This window comes from Poecilia reticulata, chromosome 6 (assembly GCF_904066995.2).
Source record: "Poecilia reticulata chromosome 6, P_reticulata-male-v2, whole genome shotgun sequence".
NCBI classification, from domain to species: domain Eukaryota; kingdom Metazoa; phylum Chordata; class Actinopteri; order Cyprinodontiformes; family Poeciliidae; genus Poecilia; species Poecilia reticulata.
In genome coordinates, this window is record NC_088835.1 from 2,676,676 (window position 1) to 2,701,517 (window position 24,842).

Here is a 24,842-nt window from a genome sequence, read left to right on the forward strand (position 1 = left end):
GGTCATCAGGTTGGGCATCAAACCTGCGAAGACTGCGTCAAGGACTAAGTCCTCCTTATGTGGATTGTGCTCTACTCCTGCGCCACCACAGCACCCTGGTTGGCACATAATCTGTCCCTGGTAAGCTTGAGTCATGGTGTCAGACATAGGATACAAATATGGTATTGAACTTAATTATTTCAAGTAAAGTTAAAGTAAAAAGATCCTTTAAGGACAAGAGTTTTAACTTTTAAGTTAGAGTGTATTTAGAGGACACTGTAAAAAGAGTATTAGGCTGTAAACTAAGAAGTTATAAAATATTTAGTTTGGAACTACTTAAAAGTTTGAGTTGACTTTTTGTAGAATTAAGTCAAAGAGATTTTAAATGTTTATTAGAACAAAATAAATGATTTGAGTAAGAGTGACTTAAATTTATGTTAAACCCCCTTATGAATTAAGTTATAAAAACTTAGCAAATTGAGATGGAAGGACTTAATGAATTGAGTTGGATGATCATAATAAATTCAATTGGTCAGACATAGGATATGAAACTGGCATTGAATTCAATGTGAAAAGTTTCTTTAGGTTAAAGATTTGTAAGTTTTGAGTTAATTGAACACAAAAAAATAAGTTGTCATAGCAAAAGCAAAAGAATTAAGTGAAATTAATGTAAAGGAGTCCATAAGATGAACTGCAACCCAAATACACTTTTTAGAGTGAAGTATAACCACTTCTGAAGAACCTACTGGTCTCCTGAGCAGACAGGTGTCACAAAACAATTCTAAGTACAAAATACTTTAGCAAGGACGATAGAGAAACTCTTTAAAACAATGTGATGACCAATCAGAAAAAAATGTCAAATTATCTATTTTCACCAGATCTATTTCCATAGATCAGGGGAGACTGAAGTTCCAACTGTCAGGATAATTATAAAACAAACAAGATTCTCAGACTCTACAAGCCTCAATTATCATTTTAATTGTTACACTACTTCACTGTGTAATTGTTACAGTTTAGACAAAAAAACCTGATGAAAGTGTGTTTTGTAAGAAGAGTTGGTAAAGAATGGATCTTCTTAAAAAAAAATAGATATGGTTACATCTCAGATAACCAAGCGATTCAGCACAGATAAGAGCTGTGCCTTTTTTGAGAAATCTAAACACGGTATAGAAGAAATGTCTCAAAGTAGCTGCCAAACACAGAGGTGGAGGTGGAGGTGTAGTGATTTAGGGTTGGTTCTACAGCCCCTGGCCTGTGGTGCCTTGCAGTTCACTGTCATCTGGGGTGCATGCGCACATACTCTGTAGCAGAATGTGAGATCAACTGCATGACAGATGGTCTCACATGGAACTGGGTCATAAACAGGACAATGATTCCAAACAGCAGAAAATCTGCAACAGAATGTCTGAAAAACCTGATTGAAATGTTGTGTTGGGGCCTTAAGAAATCAATACAGAAACAAAGACCTGCTCAGCTCAACAGATTAAAACGGCATTGTTCAGAAAAGTGGGCCAAGATTCCTCTAATGTCAACACATTAGAGGAATATATACAGAATATATATTTTCGTGTATAGGACTGATAAACCTATACAGAAAAAAAACACACTTGGAGCTACTGACGTTTGTACAAGTTGTTTTATCATGGAGTGTATTTAGTTTTTTTTCTATGACTTCAGCGAATACATAGTTTTTTTTCTCCATTACTGTACATGAAGACTTAATTTGAGAATGACATAACTTGGGGTTAGCACTATTTTTCTCTGAAACTGATGATTCAGAACACCATTCTTTAACTGTGGTTAGTGAAGTCACTGACAGAATTTAAACTTCAACCATTACTTTCAAATCAGCTGATATTATATTGGAATACTAAAAAGATACGATACTCAAATTCTGCAGTTATTTTGTTTCAATTAAAGTGATTTCTTACAAAACCTCAGAACAGAAACTAACAACAAACAGATATGTCCATCCACACTAAAAAGGAGACAAAGAATAATCTGGTTCTACTGAACAAAAACAAACAGATTATAGACTGATTAAATCTGTCTGTGTTTAATCTGTGCCAAAGTTTTATTTTTCCATTCCATGGATTCAAATGTGTCCAGATCTAAAGCGTTATTATAATACCCCACAAGTCATTGTCTTCACACATTGTTTTTCATTGTTGGTTATGCAGTAATGGAAAATGTGTGTTAGCTTGACCTAATTGTGAGGAATTGAAAGAGCTTTTTTTTTTGGAACATCAAACTTCACACCTTTGGTGTGTGCTGGTTCTGAATAGGGCCTGTGTGTTGGGATCAGGGTTGTGAAATTTCAAAAGGTTCTGTTGCATCAGGACAGGGTAGGTTGTTTTTTTTGACATCACAGTTCAAGTTTATTAATTTGTTATATCTAAGTATCAACCTGAACTCAGCTTTTTTAAAATGTGGCTTCTCACAGTTTGTGATTCAACACGGTTTTCCAGTAGTAACAGGTTGAATATGATAGCTTCCTCTCTTTAATAAATTAAGCAATTATTAATTTTTTATTTGCCCAGATAATTTTGGTCCTAACACAAAGTTTGTTTGATGATCTTCTGCATTTCAGTTCGACAAAAGGCAAATCAGATGAACGCTGTAAAGGAGCAAATATATTTTCAAGGCCCTGTTAAAATAGCTCAACATGTAGTTGTCATCTAATCCTAGCTCTCCCCTTTCTTATTCATGTTTTCATACAGAGGGTGACTCCATTGTTTACACCACCAACTCTCTCCAGAGACGCCGGAAAGGACTGGGCTTAACAGGCCTGCGCCCAGCTGGCTCCGGCTCCATCCACTCAAAGAACAAATCGGGCCTCATGATTGGCCCACCACAGGACTTCAGACAGATCTCATCCATTATTGACGTGGACATTTTACCTGAGTCATATAGGCGAGTTCGACTGCACAAGTACGGCTCCAAAAAGCCTCTGGGATTCTACATCCGGGACGGGGTGAGCGTGCGGGTGACACCGCAGGGTGTAGAGAAGGTGAGGTTCTTATTTTCTTTTAGCATAATGACTGAGCATCCTGTTGAAATGAATCCAGTTTAGGAGTAATGGCTGTAATTTGTATTTGTTCTGGTTTTTATTGCCTAAATACTAACAGCAAGGATGGCATTAGTATTTTACCAATAGAATTTTTCCTAAACTGATGATTATTTTCTTTGTTTAAAAGTGGGAGTTCCTTATAATAATTGAATATGAGTGTGATGGACCGAGCAGTTAAGGAACAGCCAGGCATCAGTTTTAAGTCAAAAATAATTGTTTTTTATTTAACCCAAACAAAACTTGGGTAAATAATAGAAAAAAATGACAAAAATTGGGCCCATAAAAGAGGTCAAAGCAACAGACATCAACTCAATAACTCAAACAAACAGACCTCACTAACACAGACAAAAGGGGAAACTTAAATACTGGCTGATCAGGCCACATACAAAACACCAAGGGGAAAATACACAAAAACCTAATTGAAACTAACATAGAACCCCCCCCACCCCCCGGGTGATGAGTAGTGGTATGAACCAATTTGCAGTCTCAGCTGGCTTGCTCCACCCCATCTCCACCTCTCTGCTCTCCTAAAGGATTGGAGCAGCCAGCACTAAGGAAACTCAAAAACAAACAAAGGTTAAATCAAGCAAAACACAACAATGTAGACTAAAATGTGCGCACTTATTCTAGAATACAATGCAATGTGTTGCCTTCTAAACAAAACCAGTTATTCTGCAAATTAAATCCTAGACTTAAAGAAACCCAAATATAAGTGAGGTGAACCCATTTGTAGTGAGAGTGAATGTGAACCCGTTGCGTGTGGTGAAAGTGAATGTTACCACATTTGTGTGGCTGTAATTGCAGCCATCACAATGAGACTAAAGATTGTGCCAAAATGTTTGTAGCTTGTTTTTTATTTCCTCACAGACATTAACCCACAACGGACTGGAAACATTTGTAGGATTCATGCAGTGGGGTTCTGTCCATTAGTTTTGATTTATCAAACTGACATTCAGCAAAACGTTTTTTTTTTTTTAAATCTCCACTTTGAAAAGGAAAAGCATTTTTTTTTCTCATTAGAAACCAATGCGCAAGAAACAGTCTGTTGACTTACCAGCATAGGTGTAGGAAGCGGGGGGGGGGGACATGCCCCGCCCCCAATATTGGAGAGAGCCACATTCGTGCCCCCCCCCCAATGATTTCACCGCAGTTGCGAAGAATTTTAAAATCTTCCACTCACATGCTTTTCATGTAGAGAGTTGTTCAAGAAGAACAAAACTTGTTTTTTATATTTTATTTTTGTTAGTCAAATTGCTGTATTGAGTTTAAAACTGCTAAGTCCTATTTTATGAGCTGTTTTCTACTTTGGTTTTAGAAAGAGGTAGAACCAGTTCAATTACCAGTCAATTTACATCAATGCATTTTGACCAATAATCTAATGTCTTTTGACCAATAATCTGGTAGCCTGTTTGTGCTACCAGAGTATTTAGCTTGCTAGTTGTGAGGCTAAAGTGAGTGTTCATCCTGGAATGACGGTCATTGTACTATGCATAACTTTATCTGATTATTGGATTGTAAATAGTAACATGTTAGAATACTTGTTAATGAAACAAGGGTCAGATTAGAGTAAAGCATTACTGATGTGTTGATGGCATAATTGTTTGACATTTCTGCTCAAGCTATTTACTGATCTGTCAGGTTTCCGATATGCGTTCCCCCCAATGACAGACTCGTTCCTACGCCCTTGCTGACCAGAGTTACTACTTAACAAGGCACGCAAACAAATCTAACCAAATCTACTGATCATAGATGTTTGTATATATTAGTGAGACTGGGTAAATGTGACTCCAGTGAAAAGTGCCTTAAGAAGTCAAAATGAGAAGAAAAGATCCACATCCAAAAGTCCACATTCAGTGATTTAATGAGTTACAAACTGGCAGAAGTGCATTACCAGTTGTCACTATGTAAGGTTTTTATCAGGTTTGAGGCTTCAGAAAGAGAAATACTAGAGAAAACTCCTTAAACATTGATTCTGTATGTAAAGGCTCATCAGCATATGCACATTTATCACAAGGATATCAGGGATATTCTCATCTTTTCGAATTTGTGTCTTTTTTTTACTGGCTCTGGGCAGTTTTTGCTGAACACAAAACATATATGAAGGGCATTATGAGCTCAATGAAGAGAGCACTCACTACCGTACTCAGGCCATAAATAAAAACATCTCTTCTGTGATAGAAGAAAATGGTTTAAAAAAAAGACTTACTGCTCTTCACAGCATCTAACAACAAACAGATATGTCCATCCAAACTAAGAAGGAGACAAAGAATAATCTGGTTCTACTGAACAAATACAAACAGATTATAGACTGATTAAATCTGTCTATAATATGCATCTAGTATTGCATATCAAATTTTATGGTGTCACTGTTGGCTGCAATAACACTGCCCACCTGTGGAAGCAAAGATATGTTGAGCATAAGATTGTTTTTTACAATCAACCAATACTGGCAGTTTCATACAACAGATATTTTGTTGTTGATGATGTATTAAAAACTTAGAGCAAATAAGATATGTCCTATCTGTTTGTTTACTTTTTTCCGTATTCTTGCAGGTTCCAGGGGTCTTCATATCTCGCTTGGTGCGGGGTGGGCTCGCAGAGAGCACAGGCCTACTGGCTGTTAATGATGAAATCCTCGAAGTCAATGGCATCGATTTAGCGGGAAAATCTTTAGATCAGGTAAGCTCAGTGAAAATTAAAGTTTTAAAACTCATACTTAAAAAGAATTGCTAACATGTTCCCGAAAGGACTGAGTGTATGAGATGTGAATAAAAAGGTGTATGGTTTTAAATATTTTACACTCCATTTCTATTTTATTGTAGAAAAGTAGAAAATGTGCAAATATAATATTAACAGCATAGCTCAGTGTAAAGGTGCCCCACAGAGTTCAGGCAGAGCAACATAATAAGAACTACCTTCCTGTTTCTGGGTTTAGGAGAAAAAAGTCTGTAGTTTTTGTTCAGTTTTGGTTGAACAAAAACTACAGACTACAGGAAAATGCAACATGAGAATTTAAAACACAATGTAAAGGTCCTCTTTTTGTTTTGCGTAGTAAGATAAATCTCCTTCATGTTGATCCACCATAATTTTATGACCACTTTAAGTGAATTCTTACTTTGTTGGAAATGAAAAACTGTAGCGTAGAAAACCTGCATCCTGACATTAACACAGATGTTGCTTAGACAGTTGCCACCAATTAGTTTGCTGGACTGATGTGAGCCAAGCCAAATCCACAGAGACAATCAGACTGCTCAAATGTTTTCAGAAAATTCTTTTTCAAAAATTCAGTGCAGATGAAAACAAGTTAAACTTTACCTCAGTTCATCTACTCATAGAACATCGAGTGGCAAAGTGAGCTAAATAAAGTCCGTAATTGTTGTGTAAAATCTCTCTTCTTGAATAGCATCAAAAATAGTTTGTAGCATAATATGCATAAACTACTGACCTCTAAAATCCATTTTTGTATAGAGAACATAACAACATTTTTTCATTTTTTTTTAAAACTGCAGCTTTTAAGAACTATTGCTATAACTTAATGCTGTTTAGAAGCCCATGTCTGATCTGGTAAGAACCAGACCTTGTTCGACGCTATTTGCTTCATCCAGAGGATCTGGGCTCTCAGCTGCTGAGAAATGATTGATCATCCAATCACCCATCACCCAATCGCTAACATTTGCGATTGGGGTTAGTGATGGGGTTAACCCCAGGGGTGGAAGTAGGCGGGTACGGTAGGGTACCAAGTACCCCTAAAAGATTTAGCGGGGGTAAGCAGTACCTGCAAGAAAGGGGAGTGGCTGTCTGCTGTAAAAAATCAATGGGTTCACTGTGCAGCTGTGAGTGCACCACTAATCAGCCGTGACTGATTAGTTTTTCAAGAACAATCTAAAACACGACTTAATCAGTTAATAAATAGCTTTTTTCCTATTTCATATTGTTTCTGAACTGTTCATGCGTTGCTAGAGAAGCGGTGCAATATGTCGATCACAGAAGGTTTTTAGTCGATCTCGACATTAGGTGACAAACTGAACGCCGCCAGGGGGCTGAAACCAGCACGTCCTCCTCTGGCTCCTTATCAAAACATTCGTAACTTTATTAAAGAACAACAACAAAAATCAACAAAACAATTAATGATAAACAAAAATAATAATCTTAGTAATTATTGTTTCAACAAGGTGTTGCACAATTCTGTGCGTTTCGCTTCCATTACCAAAATTACTAGCAGAGCAGGAGTTTAAAATGAACTAATCAACCACCGCTGTGTTCAGGGAGCGCTTATTAATAATCGCTAAATAAATATCAAGCCTGAAAACCTAATATTGTAACAGACTGTTTTTAAAGTAATCTCTGCTCGGCTTGCGGAGCGCAGGTGGTTGCCATGGCAGCGGGTGCGCTTAAATGACAAAGAGAGACGGAGAATAAAAAGGTGCGAGTGGTTTTGAGTTGATCACCTGTTTGGGTTGTTTTACCTTTGTTTACCTTTGCTGTGGCTCATCACAGCTGCTGTAGTTTCTGAATGTTCAATAAACGACAAACTTTTACTAATTATCTCGTTCGTCTGTGAGTATTATGTTATTCACAACAAACATCAAACACGGTAAATATGTTTCATTAAGTATTTAACAAATAAATGCGTGATACTACCGCAATAATTATGTGAAATTAAATTAATTGTCTAATATTTAAAAAAATGTAGTTTGGGCATCTTGCTTTGAGCTCAGTCTGAGAGACTTTTCCTCTATCAAACTAATTTTTTACCTCTTATTTAGTGGAAATGTTGATGACACTTTCTCCAAAATAATAACCTTTTTCAACTTTGTAGCTAAACTGTTGAAAATGAGGTTCTAACATTCACAAATAACATTGAAATAAAATTCAGTCCAACATCTGGTTTGAGGTGATTCCTCTGGAACCTGTTGGAGGAAAAACATCCCAACTTCAGAAGATGTGCTTTTAATTTATCAGTGCTCTGTGGTTCTTCCCAGAGGTGTGACCAAGTCACTGTTGCAAGTCTCAAGTAAGTCTCAAGTCTCTGTCCCCAAGTCCAAGTCAAGTCTCAAGTAAAGACGGTCAAGTCAAGTCAAGTCTCAAGTCAAGACAGGCAAAAGTCGAGTCAAGTCTAAAGTCAGGAACCTTTAATTTCAAGTAATTTCGAGTCGTTTTTATTTTATTTTTTTATATAATTTGCAATTATACATAAAATTCAAATAATAGACCATTTGTTCTTTTTAAAATCTGTATTCATCTCAAATGATAGAACATGTCATTTGAGATAATGACATCTCAAATGACATGAGAACACAAAGTATGAAAAACATTTTTAAATTGGACCTCTTTATTGCGCAGTTCTGTTAAACTTGATATTCAATGAAAAAAGTTTTCAAAAAATTAAATAAGTATATATGAAGTTATCACACGTAAACTCAGGAAGGTCTGGTGCATTTATTTTTCTGCTTTTATTTCTAAGTATGTTAGTTTCAGTCCTCCGTAAATATGGGCCAGATATTCTAAACACAACATTTATTTGGGACAGTCACTGTATTTGGTCTGTTTTAACAAATAAACCACATGAAAAAATCAAAATCATTGCAAATAAAGTGGAGTGGTTTTGAATTTGGATGTGATGGTAAAATAAATATCTGTCAGGCCAAGTGGGTTAAATCTACAGCCAATTTCACATCTCAATATTGATAAAAACATGTTGTGTGAATCAAGCTGGTCAGAATCACTAAACACAAAATAATGAGCTCATTATTTTATGTCCTACTCAGTTAACTATCCCACTTAGTGTTATATTCAGGGTCAGTGAGATTGTATAATTTTTGTTTTTACAGAAATTTTTGAAAGATGGCCAAAAGAAAACGGGATTTTTTTTTTATTTGTTTTTCCAGCAAAGCTATAATACTTGGAAATGGGTTCTGTGCGACATGTGACAGTCATGCCGGTCAGTGCATCAAGTCAAAAACAGTTGACTTAATGCACTGACTGCAGTAAACAATATATTGTCAATATAATTTCCCAACGTAGATGTCTTCAAATACACCAACCATCCTTAGACGATACGTCGTCATAATGGGACAGAGAGACTCTGTTCCCTGAGTTCAGCTCCAGAATCTGCTTTCTGTTCCGGAGCCCCGCTCACTATCCACCGGCTTCCTGAGCTAACACGGTGCACATTATTTGTGGAGGCATTTGAAGGACCGGATTTATGGTAAATCATCACCAATTTCACCCGGAGTTAGCTAAAGTCAACTATCTTACAGCAAAAGAAAAGTGCCACCTACCGATCTTTGTGAAGCTTCAAATGCCGGACAAAGTTGGACGGCGTGGCATCTCCATCCGGTATTCTCTTCTTGCATGTTTTACAAGTTGCAGTTCATTCATGTCACTTTTTCTTTTGAATGGTCTTACCAGTCTTTTTGGATACCATCTTCCCATGACCGGCTTTTGTGCCCCTTTCTGGGTTAATCCCAACAAAGCGACTAAAAAACAAAATAAAAAATGGGAAAATTCCTGAGAATATAAATAGTGTGGCATTCTGAATACAGCTGGTACAATATATAAATAAAGCCGTTTTTAATAACCTAAAGAGAAAACATCACCACCTTTGTCAAATGTCAATCATAACTTGCTTTAAAACTTTTAAACCATGTCATTGTATTTTGCTCATTGTAAAAAAATCATAGGAGTGGTTTTACCGTTGAATGAACTCCAAAGTCTTGGCTGCCTCATGATGATATTGGAGATTGAAGATGTAGAAGATGGACAACGCTGTCCTGTCTGGAATGTCAGCTGGACCCTCTCAAAGACAATATGGCCTTCAATGCTGACCATGCAGAAAACTACTTGCCACAGGGACTGTGATAAATCAAGTCCTTAATTGGAAGAACATAAAACAAATCCTCTCATTGATACAGTATACATTTAAATGATCATCATAATAAAGAGTGTCCACGCTGCCAGGTAAAGTAAAAGCAAGGATCTTAAACTCCTCAATTGTTGTGCAAGTCACATCAATGTTGAAAACCGTAGGCTGTATTAATTTACAGAAGTTTGCACTGAAGATGAAGTGTGCTTTGAAAGTTCATTAAAAGCTACTTTGGATGATCTTGTGATCACTGATGATGAAGTGTCTTTGGTGCTGCTCTTGTTTTCACCAACATGCAGGAGGAAGGGCTGTCCTGGTTGCACGGCAATGAGGAAGGCTTCAACACTGGCTTGCATCTTTGACATAATGATAAGACGACGCATAATAAAAATTATTAAATATATTTAGCAGCACAGCTACATTCAGATAGCAAACAAAGCCAATGAGAAAGTGGTTCTACAAAGAAATATGATAATTAGAATAACCACATACCTGCACATATCTGAAAACATGGTCCACAGTTTGACATGAGCTGTTTTGGATTCTTCTTGTGGCCTTTGGATGTAGGACGAAGCACATGAACCAACAGAAGAATGCCTGGTTTTCCCAGCCTGGAGGGACAACAGGATAAATAGCAGACACATTAGGATAATAAATAAACATTTTGAAGAGAAGTGAGCAAAACTAACCAGACCCACCAAAATACTTTGTCCACCCGGTTTACCCTGTAGAGCATTTTTCACCACCTACAACAGGGGTGCCCAAACTTTTTGAGAGCAAGAACTACTTTTTCTCTCACCAGCCGCCTTAGATCTACCTCATTACACAAAGACATAAAAATTGCAAATTAAACTCTATTGACTTATTTTATATGCGAATATACATCAGTAATGGCAGAAATAATAAAGTGACAGAAAACCTAATCCAGTTTCTTCCTCAGTGAGATTCTGACACTGGTAGCAGCTTACTGGTTTTTCAGTCAGAAGCTGGTTGCAAACCTGACGAGAGCAGGTGTCAGTCAGTCATGGTAGATCTGAAATTTGGTTTGATGACCTCAATATGAGAAACTACAGAATGATAGGAGGAACCAAAGAGCCCAGTAAAGGTAAAGGCAAATCTTCTGAAGTTACTTAGGAAACAACACTGATTGACCCGACGAGGGTCCCCATTGTCAATCAGTGTTGCTTCCTAAGTGGACAGTTTGATTTCACAGAAGTTTGATTTACTTGGAGTTATATTGTGTTGTTTAAGTGTTCCCTTTATTTTTTTGAGCAGTGTATATTTGTCCTATTTGATGTTTGTTGTGACGTATGCTCACAAACGAATGAGGTAATTAGTCCAAGTTTGTCGTTTATTGAACGTTCAGAAACTACAGCCGGTGTAATGAGCCACAGCAAAGGTAAACAAAGGTAAAACAATCCGAAAAGACAATCAACTCAAAACCACTCCTACCTTTTTACTATCTCTCTCTCTTTGTTGTTTAAGCACATCCGTTGCCGTGGCAACTGCCTGCGCCCCGCAAGCCGAGCAAAGATTACATTAAAATCACATAATTCAGTCGTTACGATATCAGGTTTCCAGACTTGATATTTATTATTATTATTAATAAGCCTCTCATGAACACAGCGGTGGTTGAGTAGCTAATTTAAACTCCTGCTCTGCTCATCAGTCGGTCTTTGAGTTGCCTTTTTTTCCCCTCTTTCTTTTTGTTAATGGAACCGAAACGCACTGAATTGCGCAACACCTTGTTCAAACAATAATTACTGAGATTATTAATTTTAACATGTTTTGTTGACTTTTTATAATTATTCTTTTTTAATGAAGCTACAAACGTTTAGAATCTTAGTGAATATTTTTATAAGCCTATCAGAAGAGGAAGTGCTGGCCTCAGCGTCCTGGCGGCGTTCAGTTTGTCACCTGTCATGATCGACTCAAAACCTTTCCGCGATCGCTATCGACGTATTGGGCACCCCTGACCTACATCATAAAGCATAAAAATGTCAGAAATAATTACCATGAACACAACTCAGACATTAGGCATAATAAAAATTAATCAGCTTATAGAAACATTCTGGACAGCATTTCTTCTGCCAACCTGTCAGAAGAAATGTGCTGAAGTCATCATGACAGGCCTCAGTCACCAACATGACATACTAATGAAGAAAAAAAGAGTCAGCCAATATGTAATTATATATTATCATTATTATTTATAAAGATAAAAACATTTTTGGCTTAGCTTTAATCGCATATATCAAACCACCGGCCAAGCACAACCACTCTCCGCATTATGCCATCTATAGCCGAAAACTTCAAGGAAACGACTCCGCAGCTAAATAACTCAAATGGCCTTTCTGACAATTTTAATGTTCGTTTAACCACCCGACACCCCGTGCTACATCTGCTTGGCTAGCTTTAGCTGCTAACAAAAATAATAATCCATGGGTGCTCACTAGTGATGTGTCCAGCAACACCGATGCGTCGGCGCATGCATCAAGCCCATAGACCAACACCCGTGTCGGAGAATATAAATAGTGTTGGTTTCAGCAAGTCACGTGAGCAATACAGGAACTGTTTCGAAATGACACTGGATGCCAAACTGTGTTTATAAGGAAGCGAATCTGTCAAAAGCATTTGCCAAACAAATTCTTGATCTTTTACATTGTCATCTATGGAGCAGCTTCAAAGAAAATCTTTCCGCAGCATGTGACCATTTTGATCTTATATTGGAAAATAAATTTGTTTTCATTTTTGTCGTTTCATCCGGTTCTTGTCAGTTTCTACTTAATCTATCTGAACCCAAATTCAGCTGAAACTGACTTTTAGTTAATTTCATATCATGTTCTGCAGGTTAAGTGTCGCATATGTTTAACTAAACTGTCTTATTTAAATAAATCCACCTTTTCAATGCTGAGGATAAACTCAGATATGCAGCCATTCTACAAATTACTCGGTTGCTTTTTATAAATTATTTCATATACAGTGAACCCTTGATGTTCACTTTTCACGGTATCGCTGCTTCGCAGATTTTTTTGTGCAGTTTTTTCGTGCAGTTTTTTTCCTCCACAGTGTTCTTCATCCTAATTGACCATATGATTGGTAAAAACAGTCTCCCCGCTACCTGAGTGCCAATAACGTTACGGTGTTTAATACAGATTGGCCATTCAGGAGATGGAAACTGAAACTTTCAATCTCTGCTGGAAAAAAAAACTGTGGCCAGAGGCAGCAGAACCTGACCGGAGGCTCGTTTGATGAGATCCATCGCTCTGCCGTAGGTACAGCTGTGAATCTCGCAAAGCAGCTTGGAGGAGACGCTGTAATGCCATGACTGCGGATCACATTAAGGCCCGATTGATGCACACGCACAACCGCTGACCTGAAAACAGGTTTTGTTCTTTGGTTTCAATGTAGAGTATTTATTTATGCTGTGTAATAATTGTAAAAAATAAAGGTAACTACTTCACGGATTTCGCCTATCACGGGTTATTTTCGGAACGCAACCCTTAAGAAAAACAAGGGTTCGCTGTGTTTACTTAATTTTTTTCTATAGCAGAAGTTTTGTCAAAAAAGCTTAACACGCTTAATTTCAAAAGGTTGTAAAAACTTTTTTTTTTATAAAAATATGTGGGGAAAAAACAGTCCATGCATCCTCATTCCAAACACATTCACTTAAATTTTTACTTTAAGGTACATGTTCACATTCTTTATTGACTGTATATCAAATATATTTTAAATGTAACTGAAGATATGACATAATACAACATATAATATTCAATAAAATACAAAGACTTAAATTTTATTGTATAGACTTGGTCATCCAATCACTACGTTGCCTGTAGGAATTTTTAATGTCCAGCAGGTGTCAGTGTTGAGTGACACAGTATCGACACAGTATCAATACAGTGTTGCTATGAGTCAAAACGCCTCATGACGCCTCATTTACCCATCACTAGTGCTCACATCCAGTCCTCGAGAGCTACCGTCCTGCAACTTTTCGATGTATCTTTACTCCAACAGACCAGGATCAGCTCTGAACAGACCTGCTAACCAGCCTTTCATTTGATTCAGGTGTGCTAATTGGCGCAGGGAAGCATTTGAAAGTTGCAGGATAGCAGCTCTCAAGGACTGGACTTGAGCACCTCTGTACTGAACAGTCGTACCGCGACATCCAAAAAAATAAACTTACGTTAAGCATAAGTTGATACTCTTGCGCAAACAGAAAGTTAATGCATTCATAAAAAATAATCAAAATCAAAAACATGACGATCTTAACATGAAACTTACTTTTTTTAATAGATCTTTATTGAGATACAGAATACATAACAGTATGAACGCAGCATACATTGTGGTATAATGTTTGCCAGGGAGTTACAAACATTGAGACAATACATTACCATTACATTACATAAATACATTAAAAAGAGAACAAAAAGAGCATGTTTTAATAGATTTGGGGAACCTACCTTGTTATGATAAGCTCCAGACAAGATGCCATACTGCTGTTTCCTGGGCAAACACGTGACGTCACAGATACGTTGCGATTGTGGGGGCAACTCTTTATCAAACGCCATCTTTTTAAGAAAACTGACAAACCTATCTTTAAATTTGACTAAATAAGTGTTTAATTAACATTGTATTTTTAACATACAACACCAACACTGGTAATCTAACACTTTTGATTATGCTCTGTAGATTTTGATTCATTCCCTAAAAGATTGATTATGGAAAGTGTTATATTCGTGCTTGATAAAGACAGACGAAGTGTTAGGTACAGATGCTTTTATTAAAGCATCTTTCGTCAAGGTCTGCTCACCAATCTGCTCACAGGTGTATCGGCCTCGACTCACTAAGACTCTCTGCTTCTATTGTCGTGTTCCTTACATTTATACATTCTCATGAACTCATGCTCGCCACCTGGTGGACATAAACATAATTCATTCAATCATGACATCCTCCTTTCTTTAAAGTAAGAACGTTACAAAAAGAATCCTATCAAAGAACAACATACATTGCATGAGACAGTTACCACATCAATTACAAAACATAGACATAACTTCTTTTTTTCCTTTTTTTTTTTTTTTTTTTGTTATAAGTTCAGTCTGTCAGGTTTTTTCACCACTCTGGTAGATCTTCTCAACACAGGTAGATTATCCCCAAGACTGTCACAGGGTGTTCCAGTGATAGGTGATTCAGTCATAGGAATAATCTGGGACTCCTTAGAAACTTCACTCGACTCCACTAATGGAGTTAACAAACTGCGCCAATTTCGTCTCAAAACTTGTCCATCTTCAGTTTTCACTTCAAATGAACGTGGTGCTACTTCTTGCAGAATAGTTGCTTTAGTTTTCCATCCCTCATCATCCCAAATCCTAACTGGATCTTTGTATGACAGTGGAGGTAGAATCTTAGTTGATCTGTCATAATATGACTTTTGTTTTACTTTCTGCTTTCTTAACTTGTACTCCAACTTTGATGAGTTCTTTGCATTTTGTTCATTACTAACATAACTTGGCAAAGTTGTACGAATCTTCCGATTCATCAAGAGTTCAGCAGGTGAAAATCCACATTGTAACGGTGAAGATCTGTAGCTCAATAAAGCTAGATACGGGTCAGAGTTACTATGTGCAGCTTTCTTCAGAGGTTGCTTAAGAATATGAACTCCTTTCTCCGCTTTTCCATTCGACTGTGGATAATGTGGACTTGATGTTACATGTTTGAAGTCATACTGTTCTATAAACTCTTGCCATTCTCTGCCTCTAAAACATGGTCCATTATCACTCACCACAATATGTGGAATGCCATGTCTTGCAAAGATTGATTTAGCATGTATTATGACACAGTTTGATGACATATTAGCTAATAGAGCCATTTCCGGATAGTTTGAAAAGTAATCAATGATCACTAAGTAGTTTTTTCCTTTAAAATGAAACAAATCCAGTCCTACTTTCAGCCATGGTGATGTTGGAATGTCACTTATTATCATAGGTTCTTTACTCTGTTTATTTCTAAATGTCTGACATGCATCACATTTACTGATTAGCGTCTCAATGTCCTTATTCAGTCCAGGCCAGAAGACAGATTCTCTAGCTCTTCTTTTACATTTTTCAATGCCTAGGTGACCCTCATGTATCCGTTGCAGAATATCCTGTCTTAATACTTGTGGAATCACAATTCTGTTGTTTTTCAATAACAGTCCATTCACAACACTTAGATCAGCTTTAACTTTGAAAAACTGTGAACATGAGCCTATTGGCCATCCTTCATCCATATTCTGCATGACCAGCTGTAACTCTGTGTCTTTAGCTGTTACCTCAACTATTTCCTTTAACTTGCTGTCTGACACAGGCAACACAGTGGACACCATGTTCACATGATGCTGAATATCCTCTTCTGTTGAACTTACACCATTGTCTGTAGGAGCTCTGGATAGAGCATCAGCAAGAATCAGATGTTTCCCTGGAGTGTAAATCAGTGTAAAATCATACCTTTGCATCTTCATCATAAGCCTCTGAATCCTTGGTGACATCTCATTCAGGTGTTTTTTGATGATTGCAACCAAGGGTCGGTGATCTGTTTCAGCTACAAAAGATGGTAGACCATACACATAGTTATGAAACCGTTCTAGTCCATAAGCCAGCCCCACGCATTCTTTTTCTATTTGTGCTTATTTGCACTCAGCTTTGGTCATGGCTCTGGACGCATAAGCCACTGGCTTCCATTGTTCATCTTCAGCTTGAAGAAGAACTGCTCCAAGTCCATCTTTTGAGGCATCTGTAGACAGTTTAATCTTTTTAGTCGGATCGTAAAAGGTAAGTACTGGTTCTGTAGTCAAATAGTTTTTTAGTTCCCTCCACTCTTGTTCATGAAGTTCTGTCCACTGGAATTGACTATCATTGTTTAAGAGTCTGCGAATGTTTGTCATCTTTGCACTCAGATTGGGAATGAATTTTCCTATAAAATTGATCATACCCATGATGCGCAAAACACCTGTTTTGTCCACAGGCTGTGGCATCTTCAAGATGGCTTTTATTTTGTTGTCATCTGGTTGAACACCTTGGGCAGACAGTTTGTCACAGAGAAACATAATTTCTTTGACAACTCACATTTATTTTTATTGAGCTTCAGTCCATTTTCCCGTATGCGCTCCATGACGCGTCTCAATCTGTCATTGTGTTCTTGAGCTGTTGATCCCCAGATGATGATGTCATCAATGTAGACTCTCACTCCTTCCAGTCCTTCAATGATCCGCTCCATCGCTCTATGGAATGTTTCTGGTGCAGATTTTATTCCAAAAGGAAGTCTTAGAAAACAGTATCTTCCAAAAGGTGTGTTAAATGTACAATACTTGGTACTGCTTTCATCCAACTTCACTTGCCAAAACCCTTGTGCTGCATCTAACTTGGTGAAATAACTTGCTCCCGCAATTTCACTGATTATTTCCTCTCGAATGGGTATTTGATAATATTCTCTCCTGATGTTCTCATTCAGATCTTTTGGATCCATACACACTCTTAATTCTCCATTCTTTTTCTTGGTAACCACAATGGAATTAACCCAATCAGTGGGCTCTTCCACTTTCTGAATGACTCTCAACCTGGTCATTCTCTCCAACTCTTTTTTCAACCCCTCTCGTAAAGGTACTGGAATACGACGTGCAGCATGAACTACAGGCTGAGCATTCTCTCTCAGCTGAATCTTGTATGTGTAGGGTACAGCACCTAATCCTTGAAAAACATCCTCATATTCTTGAATCATGGCATCAACAGAGTTATTAGGTTCAGTCAATTCAGTGTTTATGTGATAAACTCTTTTCACTAGTCCAAGTTCTTCACAGGATTTATCACCTAAAAGTGACTCACGATCCTCCTTTACAACTGAGAAGAACACAAGATGTTTTGTTCCTTTAACTGTCACATTAAGCTCACATGTGCCAATGCACTCAATTAATTGTCCATTATAGTCTCTTAGGCCCGATTTTACTTCTTTTATGTGAGGTTTTACTTGCATTTCTTTTATATCAGACATGCTTATGAGATTAGCCTTAGCACCTGTGTCCAATCTGAACTTGATTGTAATTCCATTTATCAACAAAAGAATTGTCCATTTATCATCTCTGTCCACATACTGCACTTTTTGTGACTCATTTTCACAATTCACAACACCAATAAAGAATTTGTCACTTAAGTCAGTTTCATCTACTAAGTTTACACGATTCCTCTTTTCTTCTTTTCTCTTCATAAAGCATTGCTTTGCGAAATGATTCTTTCCACGGCAATTCAAACACTGCTTACCATAAGCAGGACATTGTCTCACTTTATGCCGTGACCCGCAGCGCTTACAGTTGATAATGGCTTCCTCTTGCAGCTGCCTCATCTGAGCATGGCGTTTCTTCTGGCAGGACACCGCTCCCACTGCCACTGCTCCGTCACTGTACTGTGAAGTAGTTCCTGAAGAAAGTTCAGAAAATGTCCTCACTTGCTGTAGAGACAGTTCGCTTGCCCGGCACATCTTTACAGCTGTTTCCAGGGTCAGATCCACTTCTCTCAGCAGTCTCTCTCTGAGCTTCCCATCACGCACTCCAAAGACGATCTGATCTCTGACCATCGAGTCCTTCAGCAGGCCAAAATTGCATGACTGAGCTTTTACTTTCAAATCTGTCAGAAAGTTATCGAAATGTTCATGCTGGGTCTGCATCCGGGAACGAAACACGTATCTCTCATAGCATTCATTCTTCTTGGGTGAACAGTGAGCGTCAAATTTACTCAGCACAACATCCAACTTTTCTTTGTCTTCCGCTTCATCAAACACAAATACAAAGCCTGCGCTCCCGCTATGGTCAGCAACATCGCTACCTTTCTTGGCTCCGGCTTTGTCTCCAATCCCATCGCGGCGACATACAGTTGAAAGCGTTGTTTGAAAGCACGCCAGTTCTCATCCACGTTTCCCGTCAGCTTCAAGCTCTCCGGTGGTTTCAGCTCCATAGTCGGCTTCTTAGTTTACTCCTGACACCATGTTATATTCGTGCTTGATAAAGACAGACGAAGTGTTAGGTACAGATGCTTTTATTAAAGCATCTTTCGTCAAGGTCTGCTCACCAATCTGCTCACAGGTGTATCGGCCTCGACTCACTAAGACTCTCTGCTTCTGTTGTCGTGTTCCTTACATTTATACATTCTCATGAACTCATGCTCGCCACCTGGTGGACATAAACATAATTCATTCAATCATGACAGAAAGTATTTTTTTTTCTTCCAGTTTAATATTGTCTTTAAATGCTGGTTCTCTAAGATGCAAATACAAATAAAATGTCTTGCCTAGGAAAAAACTGTATTGTACAATTATTTTGCGGTAGTTTACTGCCAGTCGTTAGTCTTGATTGTGACAAGAGAAGACATCAAATTGACAATATCCTACCGTATTTTGGAATAACAGTATGTTACTGCTGGAATTCCGCTGTAAATTTACAGCCATTTCTAAGAGTGCAGTTTAAAAGCTAAAATGAATGGTTATATGCCAGACATGGAAAACTGGGATGCATGGTGTTCAGAATTTAGGTCTCATTGCTTCTCAAGCACAGTGGTGCAGTTGGTAGAGCTGTTGCCTTGCAGCAAGAAGGTTCTGGGTTCGATTCCCGGCCCCGGTCTTTCTGCGTGGAGTTTGCATGTTCTCCCTGTGCATGCGTGGATTTTTTCCAGTTACTCCGGTTTCCTCCCACAGTCCAAAAACGTGACTGTCGGGTTAATTGGCCTCTCCAAATTGTCCCTAGGTGTGAGTGTGTGTGCATGGTTGTGTGTCTCTGTGTTGCCCTGCGACAGACTGGCGACCTGTCCAGGGTGTACCCTGCCTCTCGCCCGGAACGTTAGCTGGAGATAGGCACCAGCAAACCCTCCCGACCCCACTAAGGGACAAGGGTGTAAAGATAATGGATGGATGGATGGCTTCTCCGAGCTGTTAATATTAATTGGAAGCGTGACCAACATGGACTGAACGGCGTCCTTCACTTCCTCCTCTTCCATCACTACAATTCTAAAACAGCGCACAAAATCAGCATAATCGCTCACATCTTCTCCTTCTGTTCACTGATTGGCAAACAGAAGGAGAATTGGAGGGAATCCAACCAAAGGGGAGAAAGCCCAGACTTTTAGCATATTGTACAGGAAGGTTATAGCCAGGCTAGCTCATGCCTAGTATGAGATGGTTTGTATACAAGTGCTTGGGTAGAAGACAGGGGAACAGATTGACATCTAACTGATTCAGTTCAGTTAGCTTAGAAGAGCTTTTTTTGTTGGTGTTTGTCAGTAAAAACAAAGAGAATTCTTAGTCTTCACAGATCCTTTCACTGTTGTAGTGTATTTGTACTTTTTGAGCAGTCTTTCTGTCATTTCAGGTCACAGACATGATGGTGGCTAACAGTCACAACTTGATTGTGACTGTGAAACCAGCTAACCAGAGAAACAATGTTCCACCTCGTGGGAGTAAAAACTTGATGGGTCACTCTGGTTCTGTGGGCTCGGGTGGATCCGTAGGCTCTGCACTATCACATGACTCCCCAAGTCCTGCCTCTCAGAGCAACCCTATCACTGCAAGGTAGGACCTCACCACCATCTATACATCTGAGATTATATATTTAACTATACTGTTTGTTTACTGGAGCCATTAAGTAAGTCTTCCAGCAGCATCCACATTAAGGCCGCACAATATACAGTGGATATATTGTTACAAGTGTGTGCACAGTAGTTGGAGTGCAATAATTGTTGGCTAATATATTCTAGATGTCATGAACTTTTCATGTTTCATGCTAATTTAATATTTAAACAGTTCAATAGTCTTGGTCGATACTTACATGTGAAGCCAATGTTATCCACCACTCTTTTCTACTGTAGCAAAGGTCTAAAAATCAGTCACTGTCCTCTGTGGCTCTGCAGTGAGGTTTGACTGACACACTGGCCCACTAGGTTATGTCTGCATGTTTTTAGTTAGTAATAATCACCTCATTTTTGCCAACTCGGCTACGTTCTTGCTATATTTAGCAACATTTCAGACAAAAAAAAAATTGGTATCAACCAAACTCTGAATCAACAAGTCGGGCTTTTTAAAGATCAGTGATCAGCGATCGGCCAAAAATTGCAATTGTTGCAGAGGATGCTAGATTTTTCTTTATAGTAGAGTTTTTCCCAATATTTTTATATCATAACATCGAACACTCTTACCATGTAGAAAGAAATGTGTAAAATAATAAAGTGAAACATTTGAGGAAACGAAAGATGAGATTTACTTTTTTTTCTTTTTTTAAAATTACATACTGGTTCTCAGTATTTTCCCACGTTGTGTGTTCTTACCACAGCAGCAGCATCGCCGAGGGAGACAGTTACGAGGAAGATGATGACGGTGACGTCATTCTGGAGAATGACTGCCTGTCGCACAATAAATACTTCCCAATCACTAACAGCAGCACCCTGAACAGGGACTCTCCCCATAAAGGGCAACACAGCGCGATCCCACTGAGTGTGTCCATGCCAAACAGCCTCGGCGCCTCGCTGAGCCACAGCTCCACCATGATGTCCCATCACAACGGCGGCTCCGCACACTCAGTCAGCAGCAGCCAGGAGAGCATGAAAGAAGATGGCAACGTAATAACACTGTGACACATGTAACCATGGCAACAACTTCTGACTGTGGAACAATTAAGACATGATTTTGTAAACTTGACATCTGATAAGCAGATCAGTTGCACCTTTACTTTTAAAGGTTTTCCTTTTGACCACAGACATTGTTGAGAACAGCGCCAGCGTTCTGGACTCTCCATCGCTTTCCAGAGAGCAGAACCAGAATGACGGGTTACATGGAGCTGGGCTTCTATAGGTAGCTTCATTATCAGGTTCTGTAAGCAGAGAGTAATTATGTATTCTTTTATTATAGTGAAGTAATTATGGAAATTATTTGATTGATATTTTGAACTGCTGACTGTGAATGAGAACAGAAGAACTGCAAACAATAAACCAGTTTAGCACCTACTATGTGATCTCTAAGGGAGTCAGTGACCTTTGTAACACTCTGTTTTCACCATTTTTATGGTAATAACTTAATAACTTAGTTCTGGGCAAATCAGAGTCATTTTCATAGCTATATAACTCAATGCTTTCAATGTTGTCTTGACATTTTATGTTTTGTTTTCATTTGTGATGCCTACATTTTATGGATTCTACAGCACACATGACGGAAGTGGCCAGTTCTGCTGTATTAATCTTTGACCAGAAGCTTGTAATTCTCAATGCTCAATTACATCTATTACTGACCCAGTGACCAGAATGATCAGCTGAGATTTTTTTCAAAAGTGGGTTTCTTTGTAGAGGTTATGAGTAGTCAGTATCTAACTTGCATTTGTTAACTCGTTAAACAGCCTCTATCTAGACAACCAGAAGGTTCAGTGGTGAAAATGAAAGTGGTTTAAATTATGGCTGTCATTACTCAGTGAATATGTTTACAATGGTATTTATTCAAACAGTTCTGTCATTTTAATTATTATTTTACCTCGAAATGCCATGCTTAATATGCGTTAGGCAACACATCCAGTTTGACAAAAATAAATTAAATGAAGTCATTATTTATGAAAACTATAAAATAAAAAGTGGCCAGAAATAATGTCTAGTGGTTTGAATGTCAAATAAGAGGAGAAAGTTAGGCCTATATTCGGCATGAGTGCAACTCTAAAGGGAGTGCAACTCTAATGTTCACACATTCTAAATCAAATGTGTGAACATTAAATAGGGAAACGGACAGACTGGAACCAAGCGCGGCTGACATACACAGACTGAACACACACACACATACACGCACACACACTGCAGACTTGGTACACTAAGTTTGCAGTGTGCAATATGTAATATGAAAAAGAAAGTTGTGTTGCCTTCCCTCCTGACATCAAGATCACTGAAAACTCATCTGTTCAGACCAGCATTGATTGATCAACATGTCGCATCATTATGTAGTCAAGTTTTCCGGAGTCCTGCTAACGACCTCAGTATTTAGCACAGGTGTGTTGAAAAGGAGATGCATCTAAAGGTTGGAAGGACGCTGGCCATCGAGGATTAGATTTGACAACTGAAGAGAATTTATGATGTTTTAACCATGACTCTCACAAGCTCTGGTTTGGATGCTGTTCCCAATGAAGTTGCCTACTCGGCCACGGGGCCAGGGGCTTCTCTGTATGGAAACACAGAAACACTGGTGCTCAGGAAGATCTAGCTCTTCCTGAGCACCAGTGGTTTTGGCTGGTCCTCTGGAAGTGGTTTGATTGAAAATATTCTTGAGAGTTACCAACTGCAAGTAAGATATTGACAGCTCAACATAAGAAAAAAATATTCTGAACATCTAAATATTAACTATAAGTGATGGTTAGTAGAAGGAAGCAGATGTAACACAGCACATTAAGACACTGCTCTCACCATGTCATGTTCAATAGACAGGTTTTTTGTTTTGTGAAAACTGTCCCAAAATATTTGATTGTTTGACTTACAACTCAATATGCAGAGCGGAAGAGCCTTGAGTGATGCCAGTCTTGCCAAAACTACAACTAGTGTGTTTGCTGCTTTACTATTTTTCATACATCAGAAAATTCAAATTCAATTCAGAATTCAACACAGATACACAGGTGGTATATTTTAAGCTTTTGTTTTTGTTGGTTATTATGGGTTACAGTAAAATGGTATAGTTAAAGAAGCTGGTTGTTCAAAGGTTGCTCTGTCAAAAAGTTAGATGAAAGAGAAAAGTACATCCATTATGTGGCCTAAACCAAGCACCCAGGATGCTGCACCATACTGTGTGGTTTATGATGAGCTTTGCGTCGCTTCAATTGCATCTTGAAGAAATAAATTCTTTGAGAAATAAATAACGCACAAAACACCGAACTCGCTATAAATAGCACCATTGAGGCCAAACTTATTCTGGTTACGGTTCCTAGCCTTAACTACATTGTGTGTACAATTATTTAAAAAGTGAGTATGTTAAGCATATTCTAATTTCTAGTAGGTCAGCCATTACTTATATGTGAAAAACAACCTTATCCACTGTCCAGTTCTGCTCTGCTGTGATAAAGACCCACCAGGTCATATCTCTGTGTGTGTGGTTAGTAATAGTCACCCCACTGTTGCCAACATTTTATAATTTTTTTCTTCTTCTTTCTGTCTTTGTAGACTTTGGCAAGAGTATGAGCCACAAAATTAGCAGATTGGGATTTTTAGAGATGGGTGATCAGAAAACTGCAATTGTTGCATACCAAACCTTTAGGTATATTTTATGACTCCAATCTGGATAAACTTGAATCTTAATGGACTTAGGCAGAGCAGGTGATGTGTGTAATGAAAAAGAGTTTGATCTAGGTATGTCAGCTCCTGCTGTTAAAGTGAGCATAATTACTAGGCAGCTACCTGTATTGCATTTATTCAACATGGGATAAAAATTTGATTTAACTGACTGAAAAAAGTAAAATAAATAAATAAAAGCCTCAGAAGGATGCAACACTTAAGCTTTGTGAGATATAGAGATACTGTTTTGCTGCAGTCAACAGGGTCACAGGAAACGAGAAAAAAAAAGCAAAGTAACCTCTGGGATGTAAGAATCAAGTGTGAAGCTACCAGGAACCCGTTATCTTCTAGTTCTGTTATAGTTCATAACTGCAAACTACCAGGACTATCTAGAACAGTGGTTCTTAACCTGGGTTTGATCGAACCCCATGGCTTCAATGAGTCGGTCTCAGGGGTTCGGTGGAGCCTCTGCCGCGGAGGTAAAGACACACTTGTGTAAAGTCGTGATGACGCCCCGCTTTGCCATCACTTGCTGCAGAGGATCACGTTACATTGCTTAGCCAATCAGTGCTGCGGAGGAGCCCTGATTGAAGGAGCTCCACTCTCAGCATGGATTTGAACCCAACTA

General features: G+C 38.4%; 1 protein-coding gene and 1 long non-coding RNA gene across 5 annotated transcripts in view; one reads left to right on the forward strand and one right to left on the reverse strand.

Moving 5' to 3' along the window:
* pard6a (par-6 family cell polarity regulator alpha) overlaps positions 1 to 21,926 on the forward strand; it is a 37,392-nt gene extending 15,466 nt beyond the window's left edge. For 3 of the 4 annotated variants that reach the window (XM_008410904.3, XM_008410903.3, XM_008410905.3), the window contains 4 exons: positions 2,700 to 2,989; positions 5,603 to 5,728; positions 20,299 to 20,498; positions 21,256 to 21,926. In XM_008410904.3, coding sequence (XP_008409126.1) covers positions 2,700 to 2,989; positions 5,603 to 5,728; positions 20,299 to 20,498; positions 21,256 to 21,556 — 917 coding nt within the window. In that variant the 3' untranslated portion in view covers positions 21,557 to 21,926. The remainder of the gene's footprint in view (positions 1 to 2,699; positions 2,990 to 5,602; positions 5,729 to 20,298; positions 20,499 to 21,255) is intronic. The other variant, XM_017305521.2, reaches the window with a different exon arrangement.
* Positions 10,084 to 10,662, reverse strand: LOC145551890 (uncharacterized). Its single transcript, XR_014087754.1, has 3 exons — positions 10,613 to 10,662; positions 10,407 to 10,525; positions 10,084 to 10,270 (listed from the first exon to the last, which is right to left on the reverse strand). It is a non-coding gene; the product is annotated as an uncharacterized LOC145551890 (long non-coding RNA).
* Positions 21,927 to 24,842: the final 2,916 nt, after the last annotated feature.